A 17,363-nucleotide genomic window follows, 5' to 3' on the forward strand; every position below is an offset into this window, starting at 1 on the left:
TGGAGGAAATAGAAGGAGAATTTCAGCAGAGTGTTAATACAAGTGTTTAAAAAAGAGCTAAAGGGAAATTCAAAACCTGAAAATATAATAAGTAAAATCAAAAAGTCAAAAGATGGTTTTAAGGGTAGATTAGACCCAATAGGAGAGAAGATCAGTGAATGTGAAGATGTGAGAAGAAAATATTCAGAAAAAAGGCACCCAAGGAAAAAATACGAAGAGCCATAGAAGATTATAAGAGACTTATAAAAACTTGTGAAAAGGTATAAAATGTTAAGTCAGGTTACCAAGACAGAGGACCAGCTGCCAATGAGTGTCCTTACAGAGACCCTTCTTTTTGCCTCCTAGCCATTCCCTTATCTTGTTCACCTGTGACATCTCAGCAAGTAAAAAGCCACAATTGTTCTCTACCCCATAGGTGTATGTTTTGCGACCATAGGTGAATGTTTTTCCCATTTGACTTGGTACCAAATTCCAGTCAATGGTGGGCTTCAAAATTTTTGCTAAATTGGAAAAATTGGAAATTCTCTGCTAGAAACACATCCCTTATTTAGCTGTGTCCTAATGAAAGGGCCACACCAGACTACTTAATGCCAAAAGGGGAAGGACATTTCTGGGACCACTGAGCCACCTCTAGGTAGGGACAAGGGAATAAATGCCATAAACCAGTGAAAAACTGGTATCATACCTCATTCAACTCCCACCTTCCTGTTACAACCTAGTAACACTCCTATCCTTTACAGAAATGATGATCGGTGATAGTTTTTTTTTTTTTTTTTTCAGAATAGAGCCTATGCTACAGAGGGGAAAGGAAGTCCCAGAGCTATAATTTAATTTCCTAAAATCCATCAGATGAGGAAGAAACCTTTCAGATGGCCCCCTCATTGTGTAGCTATGCAGTTGATTTATGCTGTTGACTTTGGAACCTAAACACGGAACTCTAAATTTATCCCAACCCAAAATGTTTTTTGTTTTACTAGCATCAACTCTTTTCAGTCAGTCAGCCATCCTCTCCCAACTCTGAGTCACACAAATCTGGCTAAAGTAGTGGATTCCATTTGCCTCCGGTCCAACATACAAAAATAAAATAAAACAAACAAACAAAAATCCTGGAAAGGAGCTAGGAGATTGTTGCCATTTCACAAAATTGTGCGGATTACCCAGGATAATGCAGGCAGAGCCAGGGAACCGCCATTTTCCTTTGGACCTGCTCACCTCCACCCCCACCCTGAAGCTGCCAGTCACAACTTCTCCCCATCAGTGTGTTCTGCCAGCTGCTCAACTCCCGCTGTTGACAAGGCTCAAAAACAGAACGATGCAGCTGGGGTTGAGGCTCAGGGGTGGAGCGCTTGCCTAGCACGTGTGAGGCACTGGGTCCGATTCTCAGCACCACATATAAGTAAATAAAATAAAGGTCCACTGACAACTAAAAACAAACCAACAGAATGATGGTGGGTAGTTGGAATTGTTGCACTCCTAAGCATTACACCTCCCAGACAGAATATGCATCTACCAAGGATTCCTGTTTCTGCTCTGGATCTCAGCTTCCTCCTAAGCCTTGGGTTCTTATTATAGGAACAAATGTTATTTGAGCATTTATTTAGTGTGGCCAGGTGCTATGCCAAGCTCTACAGTCTCAGTCAGGCCTCCTACACACTCTCTCAGGTGAGGACATTATTTCCCCATTTTAGGAAGGAGGAAACCGAGGCTTGAGAAGTCAAGGAAGTAACAAATGCTGGGGAGGGTGTGGAGAAAAAGGATCCCTTATGCACTGTTGATGGGGATGTAAATTAGTTCAGCCGCTGTGGAAATCCGGCAGGGAGGTTCCTCAGAAAACTAAAAATAGTACTACCATCTGGTCCAGCTCTCCGGTTCTTGGGTGTGTACCTGAATGAAAAAGGAGTCCGCATACAAGAGACACCTGCATGCCCATGTTTATTGCAGCGCTATTCACAATACCCAAGATATGGAATTAGCATGGGTACCTGTCAACAGATGAATGAATTAAAAATTAAAAACAAAACAAAACCCTTAAAGTTGAGAAGAAGGTAAACGCAATCAAAGCACGGATATTAGCATGTATGGAGATGCCCAGTGAAACCATTACCTTGTACGATTAATACATGTTAATAATCATTCAAAAAGAAAAAGGCACGTGCAGGCGGGTGGCAGTTAGTGAGCGCACATCCCATCCTGGGTCCTCGCCATCTGAGTCACCGCCCTGAAGCCTGAAGCCACCGGGGTACCCTCTCTGCACCACCTCTGCAGCCCCTTCCAGCTCCAGATCATCTATTCTTTCTGCAACATTTGTATCCCCAGGCCCACGACAGAGGAGCGACTGCAGACATCCCAGAAACCATTGTTCTCCAGCTCGGCTGCCACCTCCAGAGGCAGAGGACGCCGGCGGGTCTCCGCACCCGGCACCCGGAGCAGAGAATGTTGGCCAGGTGCCAGGCTGACGAGGCTCCAAATTAGAGTTTGATCAGTGCACTCACGACCTCTTCCCCCAGGCCCTGGAGTTTTCAATAGCGCCCACCCCCGACTCCGTGGCGCCCAGATCGTTCCTCTGGAGGAGCGCGGAGGAGGCGCTTGACGGCTCCGCAGACTTACCCACCCGGGCTGGCTGACACGCAGCGACTGGAGGCACAAAAGGTGCCACCTGGCTCGAGGGAAGCAGCGCCCGAGTGGAACTCAAGGCCTGAGCCGCCCATTCCCCAGAAATGTATTGCTGAAAAAAAAAATGCCTTAAAAACAGGGGTCTCCTTCTTTTCAGGGAGATGTTATCTTTCTCATGAGAGACCTCACAAGGTCTAACATGAATCCTCAACAGTTGCGGGGATTATAGCCTAAGAGGCTCCTTTTCCTGCTGTGGGTTACAAAATGCTTCCAACTACACATTTGCTTAGCCATTGTATCGTGATGGCGTTTATTTTTCTGATGGGGAAATTCATCGTTGGGGTGTGTGAGAATGATTCCAATGAGGTGGGCAGGGGGGGATAACCAGTCACCCAAAGAAAACAGAGACACAATTTCAACAACTGAAGTCATGACATCCATGATTAGTATCGTTCTTTGTTTAGACATATCAACTGTACTGTGGAATATTGAAAAAGGAAACCTGCAGTTTGCCAGAATCATCTGGATTGTTAACTTTAAACTGTATTCTTTAGTCAGATGGGAATAAGTATTTATTGCAGCCTATTCCCCTTCCCTCTGATCAGACTTAGTTCATATTATTCTTATTATTATTATTATTTTACAATTAACAAAAGGAGAAGCCAAATATGCTATTGTGTGTGTGTGTGGGGGGGGGGGAGTCTGGGTATCTGGAATTGAAACTTCTACTGCTAGTGGCTTATGATTTTCTCTGGCTCTTTTGAAGTCTCTGAGATCAGTTTTTTTTTTTTTCCTCTAATAGAGGCTTTGTCTGTAGTGAATGAACCCTGGCTACAAAGTCAGCTTTCTTAAAACAATCGAGTTCTGGAGATAATGGGAAACAAGGTGCTGCTTAATGTGCTGGGCACTAGCCTACAGTAGCACAGCCTCATGCAGCCATCTCAGCCCAACTGATGATGCAAGTTCAGGAATGGGCTCTTCTTCCCTGTGCTCCTCTACAGCTTTGGCAGAGGAAGTCCAATGCAGCATTCTCATTTCTACACATAATGGGTCTCTGTTCAATATTTCTTTGTGCTCTATCACCCTAGCAACTTATCACTGATGGTTCTTGGGATCGTATTTTAAAAGGGATGTGAAATGAACAACCCAAAAATGAAAATAAGAAAACAATTATATGCTGGGTACAGTGGTGTGCACCTGTAATCTCAGTGACTCTGGAGGCTAAGGTAAGAGTATCACAAGTTTGAGGCCAGCCTCAGCAATTTAGAGAGGCCCTAAGCAACTAAGGGAGACCCTGTCTCAAAATAAAAAATAAAAAGGGCTGGTAATATAGCTCAGTGGTAAAGTGCCCCTCGATTCAATCCGCAGTACCATAAAAAAAAAAAAGAAAAACAATACAATCCATTTAATAATATCAACAAGAAAAAAAATATTAGGAATAAATTTAACAAAAGAAATGCAGAACTCTGAAAACTACAAAACACTGTTGAAAAAGAACTAAGGAAAAAGGAGGATATTTCATATTCATGGATCTGAATTTTTTTAATATGATTAAAATATCAATATTCTCCAAATTGACCTACGGTTTCAACACAATCCCTAAATTTATAAGGAAATGTAAGGGATCCATGCAAGACAACAATCTTGAAAAAGCAGAAGAGAGATGGAAACTTACTTTCTGATTTCAAAACCTACTATAGAGTTTCAATCATCAAGACAGTGTTGTACCTGCATAAGGTTGGAAAGCAGATCAAGGCAACAGAATGAAGAGTACAGAAATAAAGCTTCCCATTTATAGCCAGTTGAATTGTGTCTGTGTGTGTGAGAGTGTGCGCACGCACTCACATGTGCATGTATACTGGGGATTGAACCCAGGGCCACTTTACCAGAGCTGCATCTCTAGTTTTTTTTTTTTTTTTTAATCTATTTGAGGTAATGTCTCTCTAAGTTTCCAAGCCTAGCCTCAGACTTGCCATTCTCCTGCCTCAGCCTCCCAGGAGTTGAAATTTCAGGCATGTGCCTTAGTGCCTGGCATAGAGTCAACTGATTTTTGACAAAAGAATGTTAAGATAATTTAATGGGTGAGAGAATAGAATTTTAAATAAATGGTACAGGGACAACCAGATAGCACATCCATTTGCTGGAACAAACTGCATGAAAAAAAAAAGTGGAAATGGACTCCTCCATCACACCATTCGTAGACATCACCTGAACTTATTGTGCCTCCATTTCTTGTGCTTCGCTGATTTTGCAGTTTTGATGAATTGAAAGAGTGTGGCAACCTTCTGTCAAGTAAGTTTATCAGTGCCATTTTCCAACAGCTCAGATCATTGTTAGTATTTTTTAGCAATAGTTTTAACTCAGACATATTTTTAAAATAATGTTATTGCACACTTAACAACAGACTGCAGAATAGTGTAAACAGACTTTTATATACACCGAGAAACCAAAATTTCACATTACTAGATTTATTGAGATATTCACTCTGTTGTGGAGATCTGGAATTGAACGGCAATATTTCCAAGGTGTGCATGTATAAAAAAAGAACTCAAAATGGGTGAAAAAGGCTGAATGTCACAAAAACTCTCATTAGAAGAAAGGGTAAAGACATAGATATAAAATTTTGTGACCCTATTATTATACAATGGTTTCTTAGAACATGATACCAAAAGCACCAGCCACAACAAGGAAAAGATGGATACTCTGGATTTAACCGAAACTGAAAGCTTTTGTTTTTAAAAAACGTCATTGAGAAAGTGAAAAGACAACCCACAAAATAGGAAAAAAATTACAAATAATACATATTACAAGGAAGTTGTACTTAGTATATATAAAGAACTCTTACAAATCAATAGTGGAAAGACATAACCCAAGTTAACATTGGACAAAGGATTTGAATAGGTATTCCTCCAAAGAAGAAATACAAATATCCACTAAGTACATGATGAGATGCCAGTATCATAAAGTATCAGTGAAATGCAAATCAATGAGTTATCACTTTGCATCCATGAGGATGATAATAACCAAAACCACAGATAACATAAAATATTGGCAAGGACATGGAGATGTCAGGACCCTCAGACACTGCTGGTGGGAATATAAAATGGTGCAGACACTATGGAAAATGGTCTGGCAGATTCTCAAAAGGTTGAATGTAGAATTACTATATGACCCAGCAATTCCACTCCTATGTAGACCCATGAGAAGTGAAAAGATATGTCCACATAAAAACTTATACATGAATGTTCACATCAGCGTTCTTCATAATAGTTTAAAAATGGAAACAACTCAAATGTCCATCAACTGATAACAAAATATGATATATATATATATATATATATATATATATATATATATATATATCTCCATCCATATATATATATGAAAACAAGATATATATCTATAATTTTATATACATGTGTGTGTGTGTGTGTGTGTGTGTGTGTATATATATATATATATATATATATATATATATATCTCCAAACATACAAATGCAATACCATTCAGTAATAAAAAGAAGTTCTGATATATACTATAATATGAAAAAACTTTAAAACATTATGCTAATTGAAAGAAATACAGCCTATAGTTTAATTCCATTTATATGAAATGTCTTGAATAAACAGATCTATAGCAGTAGGAAGTGGCAAGTAGTGGCTTCCCAGGGCTAGCGTTTTGAGGGGAAATGAAGGAAGAGTGACTGTTAATGGGTGTGGGGTTTCTTGCGGGAGGATGAAATGTTCTAGAGCTGCCTGTGGTGACGGCTGCCCGACTGTGGCCTGCTCCAACTCCCTGAGTGGTACCTTTGAAGGAGTGGACTGTGCAGTCTGTGCAGGAAGCTCACTGAGGTTAGAATTCTTAAAAAGGGAGGGGGTGTGAGCACATGGGGCCTCAGAAGGTTGGCATCCCGTCCCAGGAAGAAAAGCTGAGGAAGCTGTAAGTGAAATGGAAAACCTCCGGGGAAGAGGCCACCTTCAGGGAGCTGCAGCTCCATCTTGTGGGAAGGGAAGTGGATCTCTGTGGCCGAGAGGCAGCCTCTGCTTTCCCGTCTGCACTGCTCGCCACCCCACACACCCAAGAGCCCCGAGGCCCCAGTCATGTCTCGGCCTGGCTGTCACCTCCCGGGGAAGCCTCCCTTTGCGCCCTTGGCCCTCAGTTTTGCTGCACGTTGCCCATGCTCCTCACCTTCAGAGTGCTTCCCCTTGTGATGACAAATTCACAGAATTATTAGATGACAGCCTGAGAACCTCATTAAATAACCAGCCCCATCAAGGGACCCTGGTGTTCCCATGTCATTCATCTCCCCAAAACTTATCCCCATGCCTGGCATGTAGGAGGTACTCAAGCGTTTGTTAACTGAGTGGATGAATGAAGCCTAGATGTCGTAAACAACCTCCTGAGAGCCAGCGCTGCCCACAGGTGCAATGCACTGTCCCATACAGCTGCACCTCCCTGCCCTGGAGCCACTTGAGCACACAGAGCCAGAGGTGTCACCTACCGAGCTGAGGAAAGCACCAAAGAGATGATCAGATGGGATCAGATGATCAGATGGGTAGCATGGGACGGCCTGGCTTTCATCTATGCAGCACCCCCATTATACTGATGACCAAAACTTACAGGGAAACTGGGGGTTGGAGAAACATGCTCAAGATCATAGACTAGTGAGTGGCAGAACTGGACTTTGACCCCAGCCATCACTCACTGATGAATGAATGTGTACTCAATTGCCCCATCAGGGCTTCTCTTAGTCCCTTATTAAAGCTCTGAATCTCATGCCACTCCTATCTTCTGGGTCACAGTATCCCGAGGCTACAATGGGTAATTCTGATAGTACCAAGAGCTTTTCTTTGGCTCCTACTCCCCAGTTACTGGAGAAGTCTTCCTTGAGAGGAACCTCAAATATCTCCTTGGGTAAGACTCTCCATGCCTCCCACTGTCCAGACCACTGGCACCCACAGAGCCATTCACAGGGCCTCCTCTGCTGGTAAAGGCCATGTTTGGCCACTTCTGGCCACTCCCCACCCTCCACTTGTTGCTGCTGCTATGTTGCTGTGTCCACTTCAAAGATGCTGGGGCCACGTCTCCTGCTGGTACAGGTGCTGTTAGTGCTGGTGCCACCGCCACCGCCAGTGCTGGTGCCACTGCCACCATGCAAGTGCCACCAACACTGCCAGCACCGGGCTCACCGCTGCTGCTGCTAGGTGGCGTAGAGGAGCGAGGAGCTTTTATATGCTGTTTGCTCAAGTTTGCAGGCAGATGGGGGACAGACTGAGTGACAGGACACCATGAAGCACAGTCATCCCTCGTTATCCAGGTGGGACTGGTTCTAGGACCAATGCAGTTACCAAAATCTACAGGAGCTCAAGTTCCTTTACAGAATGTCACAGTATTTTTATGTGACCTGTAATCCCCTCCTTCATATTTGAAATCCCTTGAGAAGACTTACAATACTTAATACAGTTTAGGTAACTGCTATGCCAGATTTAGAGGAAATGACAAGAACAAAAGGAGTATAGGTGTTCAAGGCCGATACACATTTTCCCACAAAATATTTTCCATCCATGCTTAGTTGATCAAATCCATGGATATGGACTAGAGGATGCTAGGGACCCGCTGTACTCAAATAAAGCTTCACTCAGGACTCTCTTGGGATTTTCAAGAGACAGATTACTTGGTCCCCCAGGCAAACAGATTCCTAGAATGCCCAACTCACTCCCAAGACATCTGTACAGGTGCGGGGAGACAGTGAGGGCCAAGTTGAGACCTGCTTCCTGCCCCTCCACTCCCCCATCCCCACCCCCACCCCCCTCCCAGGTGCAGCTGGTCAGGTGTCTCTTTGTTATGCTGCTAGGAAGCTGAGGACACATTGGTGGTCCACCTTTTAAGAGTCAACAGGACCTCATGGCAGTCAAGCTTACCCTTGACTTTGCCCAGTTCTCCTGTCAGTCCTGTTTCTCAACAGTATCTGTATCATTTTATTGTAACGTGTCTAAAATGTCCCTTGTAGAATGATACAGAAGGCTACACAAGTAAAAGAAAATTAAAAACGAAGAGCTGGAGTAAGAATGTATGTTACACATTTTAAAAAGAAAAGCCCATTTCTAAATTTGTTGTGTTTCATTAGGGATTTGTTTTTTCCTGTACGCTTCAAATAAGCTGAAAATCTTGGCCAACTGACTTGGTATTTCCAGATAGAACACAGAGCTCTGGGACGCTTACTGCACCAGAATTACAGGTGACCGTTCACCTCTACGCCCTTGATGGACAGTCATCAAGACCACCGCTGGGCCTGGCTGGCACAGCCCCACTCTCCACCTCCTCCACCCACACTCCTTTCCTCAAGTCCTGCAGCCCAGGTGGGCTGGAATAAATAATTCACGGTTAGGTTTTAAAGCTGCAATTCCACACCTTGCCGGCAGACAGGTGGCATGATCCCCAAAGGGGGGGGGGTCACATAATTCATAGAACCCAATGTAAAATGAAAATGCAGGACCCCTCATTCAAGGGGCTGCGGGTGTACCTGAATGGTAGGGACATGTCTAGATGTACAAGGCCCTGGATTTCATTCCCAGAGTCACAAAACAAATACATCAAATTCAAGATGACAACAATAGAGAATCAGACCTCCAAAGGGCCTTGTGTGACCACACAGGCAGGTGTCCAGATAGCCTTGCATATATACCATATATAAAGGTGCACTTCAGGAAGTTATTTTTATGTATAATCACAAGTTCTGATCTTCATGGAAGAATGCTGAATATTTGCAAGTATTTAAAAAAAATTGAACAGAAAACATTGCAGTCATGCCATTCCTACAGAGGTACCAGTTGGCTCAGCGCTGCCATCTGGATTCTTTGGGTGCCAAAGCATGAGGAACTCCATCATACCTGTTACCATGTTTTCATCCAAGCCTCCATACCCTGCCAGAGTGCTGCAGCAAGGCAGGGAGGGCGGGGGTAAGGCCCTTGTTCTCGCAGAGACCATCAACAGAGGTGAAGGAGAGGGTGCTGTCCTGGAACTCTACCCGACTCCCCAGATTTCATGTGAGTATCATATACACATTCATACACATATGCAGTAATTAATTTCAACTTTCTAAAATTTGACCAACATTGACTTGTTTTGTACTCAGGCTGTCCTCGGTACTTGGTCATTAGTCAGCCTGGCCATTACAGGGAGCACTGTGGGTATTTGTGGCAGACAATGGTACCTGTGCCCACCATCATTAACAAGGGCAGGCTCCGGGAACTAAACGATGAGAGGAAATGCTTGAACAAAGGAGGACTTGTCACTACCTGTGACAGTGCAGGGAGAAAGCTCAAGAATACTGTCCCACCTGGGCCTCCTCTTCCTCTGCTGAGCTCTGTGACCCACACATATCACGATGCACCCAAGCAGAGCTTGGACCAGGGTCACTCTGCATCATCCCAGCTACCAGGCAGCCAGAGGAAAGCAGGATGCAAAGTCAAAGAAACCAGGTAACACAGGTAAATTCCAAAAGGCTGCAACTGCTCTTCTCTCCCCACCTCTCTTGCTCTCTTTATAGATACAAATACATGGGTATGTTAATTTATGTATATAGCTATATGTGTAAATTTTGGTACATGTATCTCTATGTGTTTGGTATATATGTTATATATATGTATATTAAATATTAAATATGCATCTATGTACATATACATTAAATATGTATGTATATGCATACAAAAGGCAAGAAGACAGGAATATATATGTATGCATATATGTGTAGATATAAAATATGCATATGTGTATATATGTATGGAAATACATAATAAATATGAATATATTATATTATGCATATATGCACATCTATATGTATATATAAAGAGCATGGGAGGTTGAGGGAGAATGTGAGTATCATATACACATACATACACATATACAGTACAATTAACTTCAATTTTCTAAAATTTGACCAACATTAAGAGTCTCTGCCATGTCTAGGCCTTATCCTGGGCACAAGATCACAAACTTCAATGAGTGTCACCCACCCACCTCAAGGAGCTCACCACCCAGAGAGGAGACAGACTAAAACCCCTAATACCCAATCTATCAGCATGGTGGCATTTATAAAGGAAGGCAGCATAACTTGGTGGATCTGTGTTGAGGGTGATTGATGACAAGGACTTCAATCAGCCACGCTGGCTGGTCCAGCTCCTGGCCCACCACTTTGAACCAGTGCAACATCAAACGTGCAGCTTGAGCTACAGGATCTGCATCATCAACATAAAGATCCATAATAGTGCCTTTGTCACACCAGCTCCAATGGCACACCAGTGGAAAGCCCTGATGCTTCCTGGCATCCAGAGGCCCTCAATAAAAAGAAGCTGTCATGATTACTATGATTATTGTTACAATGATTAAGGACATAAGGTTGTGTAGGGGCACCAAAGAGAGAAAGGTCAATCTCACTTGGGAGGGATCAGGAGCAGCTTCATGGCAGAGGTGAGATGGAGGTGAATCGTCCCTAGGAACAGGTGCTTGTCAGGAGAACAAAAGGGAAAAGGGCTCATTCTGAGGATAAGGAAGAGCTTGTTTAAGGGCTCTGAGGCATGAAACATCCCAGCATGTCCAGAGAACTGCAGGCAGATCAGGACCAGAGTAAGAGTTCACGGACAAAGAGAAGCTAGAGCCAGCTCTGGAAGGGCCACCCCAAACCCTTCACAATGGAATAACAACTCAGATCTGCCTGTCAGAAGGTTTAGGAGATAGTCATCAGAATGTGATTTCACTTTAGGAGGGCAGGCTCCCCCCTGGGATCAGGTATCCTGAATACCCCCGGAGGACATTACGCCCTAAGGCAGAGGACTGTTCACCTGCCCGATCCTCCTCTGCTCACAAATCTTCAAAAGCTTTTTGTTTTAGTTTTCGTAACTAACTGGCTTATTTTTCCATGCTGATCTGGATGCTGTTGAGGGCTTTCATTACAACTAATCCTTTCCAGAATGATTTTTAAATACTCATCTTCCCAACCACAAGGAGAGTCTTAAGTGGCTACTTTTTAGCTCTTATGAGAGCCACCCAAATCGTTTGCCCTCGGAGAACAAGCAGCAGTTGCAGTTCTGCAGGTCAGGACTCAGAGACAGAGGTGGGGTGGGGGGCAGAGCCAAGACAGGAGTGAGAACGGGTTCCTAGGAGCAAACTCTGCCCCAGACAAAACCAGCATGAGTAAACAACAGTCCATGCACAGGAGCAGCCGAGAGACCAGGAGGTCACCCAGAAAGAGGAACAAGAACCTGTGCTGTGGCGGGAAAGGGGCGGACCCAACAGGACAGGGCAAAAGGGCAAAGTAGATCTTTACAGGGAAGTTGGTGACAAAGGAGGTCCCTGGTGGTGGGGACTTTGAGACAGTCAATGAAACCGTTGGACCCTGTCTCCATCAATCTGTTCACTCATCATTCATGAGGTCAGCCGATTAGTCAATTCTATTTATTTCTCTTTGTTCAAATGTGTCCCAGACTCTGAAGCTGCGGAGCCCAATCAGCCTCTGGTCTCTGTCCTGGAGCTGCCCTGCTGGCAGGCGGAGAAGGTAACTCCACACCACAAGACGCGGCTGTGACCACGAGGATCTGTGAGGGCGGGGAGGGGGTCACCTGGCATGTCTAGGCATCGTCCTAGGTGTGATTACCTCATTTCGTCTTCTTCACTCTCCTTTGTCAAAAATAGACAATCTACTTTTCCTGGCCCCAATTTACACTGTGTCATATTGGAGAACAGAGAAGCAGTAGGTGGGAAAGGGGTGCTCAGACAAGGAGAGGAAGAAGAGAGCCCAGAGCTCCCGATGCCTTCATGTTAGACCTCCCCTCCTTCCCAGGACTGCCTCTGGATTTGGGCTTAGATTTTCACAAAACAAACATTGACTTTTCCATTTCATGCTTTCCTTTAATTTTAACGCAGCATCCCTCCCCAGACGCCCTTGTGTGAATCCTGTCATCGTGGTTCACAGACCCACTGAATGTACACGTGAATTTGCTCAGACTCAGCAAAGGAGAGCCATCATCCCCGCAGAACCCGCCGAAGCATCGAGTCCGAGAGCTGGACACAGGTGTCCCATCACCGTCATGGGACCATCTCCTTGTGTTGTAGTTGCTGCAGCCTGGGGGTGACATTATGCTCGTTTTATGATGTTATCAAAACAAAACAGAAAGCAAGAGCATATCAGCCCATAATGTGAGACTTCACCTCTGCAGGTACTTTATGGTCAAGTAAGAAATCCAAAGAGCACTTCACAGTATTTATTAGAAGTTACCAGGAGAACCTCATCTCTAACAATCATTATTTGTCTCTCAGGCATCATTTTTCTCCTGAAAAATCAAATCAAACAAGAAACTATTTAGTGAGCACCTACTATGAGACGGGTACTGTCCAATCCAGCAAACCTTCTAGGATGTTTTTTTCATTGTCATCTTTTCTTTCTTCAGATATTTAAGGTAGAGATCAGAATACTTCAGTTTTCCCTTTAAGCAGTTTTATTATTTGCGACGTCTTCAGAAGTTTAACACTTTAATGGGTACCAAGAGCTTTCTGTGTAGATTTTTGTTTTGTTTTTTCTTGCTGCTGTTATTACCCAAAGCATTCCTTTTCTTTTCCTGCTCTCTGATTTTTAGGGAGAAAAAAAAAATCTAGCATCTGGGGTCTGAGACCACTTGAAACAGTCTGGGCTGGGACTGCTAATGACCTCCCAGAGATAACCCAAATTGCTGATTTAGCAAAGCCCATTCTTGACCTTGACACAAGACAAGACAGGCAAAGGGGAAGGACTTGGGAGGGGGTCATGAAAGAAAAAGGATCATAGAAGTGCTCAGATCTCGCCAAGCCCCCTCCCCCATTCAGCAAACACCTGGCTGAGTTGGAAAACATGACCGGCCCAACCTTCCTATTGGCACCAATTGAAGCTGTCAGCTCTCGCTTGTCACCAGTTGCACTGGGAGGCCCCGGGCAGCCACAAGAGCCCTAATTAGGCAGAAATGACACTTCTACAACTGACCTGCCAGGACCTTTGGCAAACCATTTAACATCATTAGTTAACATTTTTTAAAAGTGTGAATGTAAATGAACAGCCAGTGGCTTTCAATGGAGTTTGTCGGTGGCATCTCCCCCCTCCTTACTCTTTCTCTTTTTACATGAATAGTCCACTTGTTTTCTCCAGAATTGGAGGGAGGCACCGAGGAAGAAGGAGGAAGAGGACTGGTCCTCTGAGCTCAGAGACATGTTAGAGCATAAACAAGCTCAGAACAGCAGAGAGACCACCTCTTCGTGCCTTTATAAGGGCTTGAACAGAGACAATCTCCCAGGGCCACCTGAGCAGAGCACGGAGACAGCATGACACTCCCCCACCCCACCCCACCCCACCCCAGAGGCCAGGCTGCAGCCAGGTACCCGGTGTGGCCAGCCACAGCCCCAAGAGTCATCTTCTGGCTCAAGGGTACCTCTGAAATACCCTCTTCCAAACCTCTTCTGACTCGTTGGCATTCTGAACAGCAGACTATGTGGCTGTGACTTAGCAAATGTCTTGCATGTGACAGTTCTTATGTACCTAGTCCCTCTGGGAAGGTGCACAGTTCTGGGGGTGGTTTTCTCAGACACCAGTTGGATACTTACACAAATGAGCTCATTTCCTACCTGCAGCCGTTATTTCCCACCTCGAATCACACTTCATTTTGTTCTTTGCTTTACACCCACAGAATCCGTACACGCCAACACTCTCCATCTGTGGGAGGGGAAAAGAGTTTCACTGTGAACAGGTCGTTTTGTCGGTTTCCCCCAGGGCTCAAAAGTCGCCTACTCCTGCTGGCTGACAGTCGGGAGAGGTAGAGGAGAAGACGAAGTTGAGGGGGACTGCAGAGGAGGTGGGCTCCTGGGGGGCCTTTGCACTTACCACCTACTTGTTGTTGTGTGGCAGTGGGCAAAGTGTTTGGCTCTGAGTCTCAGATGTTTTCATCTGTAAGACAGAGATAATGCCTCACTGTGTCAAGTGAGAAGAGAATAGATGAGTACCACGAGAACCGGAAAGCACAGTGTACCCATAAGGACTCGGCCGATGGATAAGAGCTGCTAAAACCAAGGAACCGCGCCAGGCTCTTGTCACTCTCTTATCCTGGAGAGGTGGCATGGAGAAAGTGTCCCCTTGCTTCCCCAGGCACACTCCTCCAAGTCACCAGCACATCCGTCCCAGGCCCCCACCTGTCCTGCCCTCCCCCCTACTCTACTTATTCTCAAAAGGGCTGTAAATACACCAAGACAAGCGCAGCTGGGTAAAACAAATGCCTCAACACCGTGGTCCCTTGGTTAGCACAGGGCGGAGGCAGAAGCCCTGCACACAGCGGCGGGTCCATTCAGATGCACAGTGGATGTTTAACCAAGTTCAAATGCAAGAACGCAGCTTCCAGATGTGGCTCTGCAAGGGCGGCCCAGGTCCTAAACTGGGAGTTGGACTTGTCCCTGAACTGAAGATGAGTAAAACCAAGCAGGCGGTGTGTGCTGAATGCCTGTGACTAGCCGTGAGAGCGAAGCCAGAGAAAACAATCTGAGTTTAGGGCAGAAAGAGGGAAAATACTGAAAAAACGTCCTTAATAACAGCAAATGGAGAGGGGGAAACTGCTCATCACGATGGAGCGTTTAGTGCTTTTAAGCTAAATACCTCAGCATATTAAGCAAATAGAGAAAAGCCAGCTAGAAGATGTCATCAAATTGAACCGCGCAGTGCTCAGAAAGCCTCTAGGAGGTGTCTGCTTTGACCCCTTTTCCCGTCACATGCCTGGTCCCAGCCTGCTTGTTTAGTATTGCCGCTCCCCTCCAGCTGCGGGGCTTATTGAAAAGCTCTCACTCCCTGCCTGGTTTTGGCACATTTTCCGCAGGTGCCTCCTACTGCGGCCACAATGGGCTGCTCGGGAGGTTTAGACCTGTCAACAGCTACAGGGGAGGGGGGGCAGGAGTGGAGGGGGCACAGTCATTGTCTTAAAGGGCCAGTGACATTGTGTGCCGCCACCGCAGAGCCTGCAGCACTGGCACCTGCTAATGAGATGAATCCTTTCTCCCACTCTGTCTTTCTCTCTTTAATGATTTAACTTGATCGCTTTGGTTCCTTTCTGGAAGGGGAATTGCTCCATTGATCATATAAAGTAATTGCCTGTAAAACACTGCTCTGCAGCAACTACGACTACTTCCCTGGCTGAAAATGTCACAGCAATTGAAAAGCTCTTAGCCCAGTTCAAGAATGAGGTTACTGAAGAGAACAGTCTGCATTCAGCCCCCAAGTACTCCTGTGTTCAGAGAGTTACAAGTTTTGGGGTGTGACGGATTTTTTTTTTTTTTTTTTTTTTGAAGACAGAGGATTTACCTCTGGTGGTAGGGTGTGATTTTTGCACGAGATTGTGGGAAACTCACCAGACACATCAAAACCAAAAGCGAAAACTCCCTCAACACTAAAATCAGATATTTTCATTCAGGAAAATAAATTGTTTTCTTAATTTCCCATGGGTTCAGAAAGACACCCCCATGGACCCAGGACGGGTTAGGAGGAAAGAGAAGAAAACAAGACCCTTGCCCAGGAGGGGGCGGGAGCCTTGGTTTTGGAAGCAGGGAATGATGCTCTAGTTGTCTAGGGTTGATGTTTCTGACCTGTCACTTGGCGGCAGCAGCGACACACTGTGGGAACGGGGACCACACACTTGAGGAGTTTTCATAAATAGCTTTATTAAATAGTCGTTGCCACGCCAATGTGAGGGAGTAATTCACCTGGGGGAAAATCACTTTGTGATAGGGAGGAAACTGCCAGGGAAATAAACATGAAGCCTGTTAGTGATGGTGTCATTTTCCTCTGACAGGTGAAAACCTCAGTTTGTATGTGAATGAGAGACTTTTTCAAGGTAATTGGTGGGAAGCACCACTTGCTGCATGTCAGGCTGCCAGTGACCAATTTAGGAACAAAGCTTCAGGTGAATCACCTTTCATCTGCACGAGCCAAGGATTTTTTTTATTTTTTATTTTTGGTAGCTGATGAACTAAGGGCAGTAGATGTGCTTATTACTGTACTTTCTTAAAAAGGCAAAAACATCCACCTGCTTACTGACAAAGAGAACTGAGCTATAAAAAGACTGTCTACAATTATAAATCTGAAAAACCTGAAGGACTTTTTACATTTAAACTTTGTGAAAGGTCATGGTACAAGTTCCATAATTGTACATAGATTTTTACATTTCATTTTCTTGGAATTTAGGGACTTGGGATCTTACATTTTAAAGTCTTTTAATATTGTAAGATTATATAGGATCCTCAGGGCAATTACACATACAATACCAAAACATACAACATACTTTAAAATGTATTTTTTTCTCATATAGTGAGAATTCAAAAGGAGGGAGAGGTGTCTTTAAATTTAAGTCCATTAAGTAAACTAATTCCTGGGTATGTAAAATTAGGTTGAAACCAGAAGCTTAAATTTTAACTCTTATTGGAAGATCTTTTATTTTTGTCTGTAAAATGAAATAATAAGATATATAATTAGACAATTACTATAGAACCAGATAAAATATAGAACTAAATGACTTCAAAAGTTCTGCCTGGCTTTGAGTCCCTTATCTAAAAAACAGTTTAGACAGCCTCTTATCGAAAAAATATATTATGGGAAATAGATGAGTGGTAAGTACGACCACAAGATTATTCTTAGCAACTTTGCCTATTAGGAGGTCAGGAGAGGAAAGTGGGTTGAGGTTAGCTCAAGAACA

At 44.3% G+C, this 17,363-nt stretch overlaps 1 protein-coding gene across 1 annotated transcript in view; it reads right to left on the reverse strand.

The window, feature by feature from the left end:
• Hspa12a (heat shock protein family A (Hsp70) member 12A) overlaps positions 1 to 17,363 on the reverse strand; it is a 148,438-nt gene that overhangs the window by 120,363 nt on the left and 10,712 nt on the right. Inside the window, exon 2 of the mRNA XM_058581326.1 lies at positions 14,260 to 14,347. Within this exon, the coding sequence (XP_058437309.1) occupies positions 14,260 to 14,347 (88 nt within the window). The remainder of the gene's footprint in view (positions 1 to 14,259; positions 14,348 to 17,363) is intronic.

This window comes from Marmota monax, unplaced genomic scaffold, assembly GCF_021218885.2.
Source record: "Marmota monax isolate L192 unplaced genomic scaffold, Marmota_monax_Labrador192_F-V1.1 WCK01_AAM20220418_F8-fsc00004, whole genome shotgun sequence".
NCBI classification, from domain to species: Eukaryota; Metazoa; Chordata; class Mammalia; order Rodentia; family Sciuridae; genus Marmota; species Marmota monax.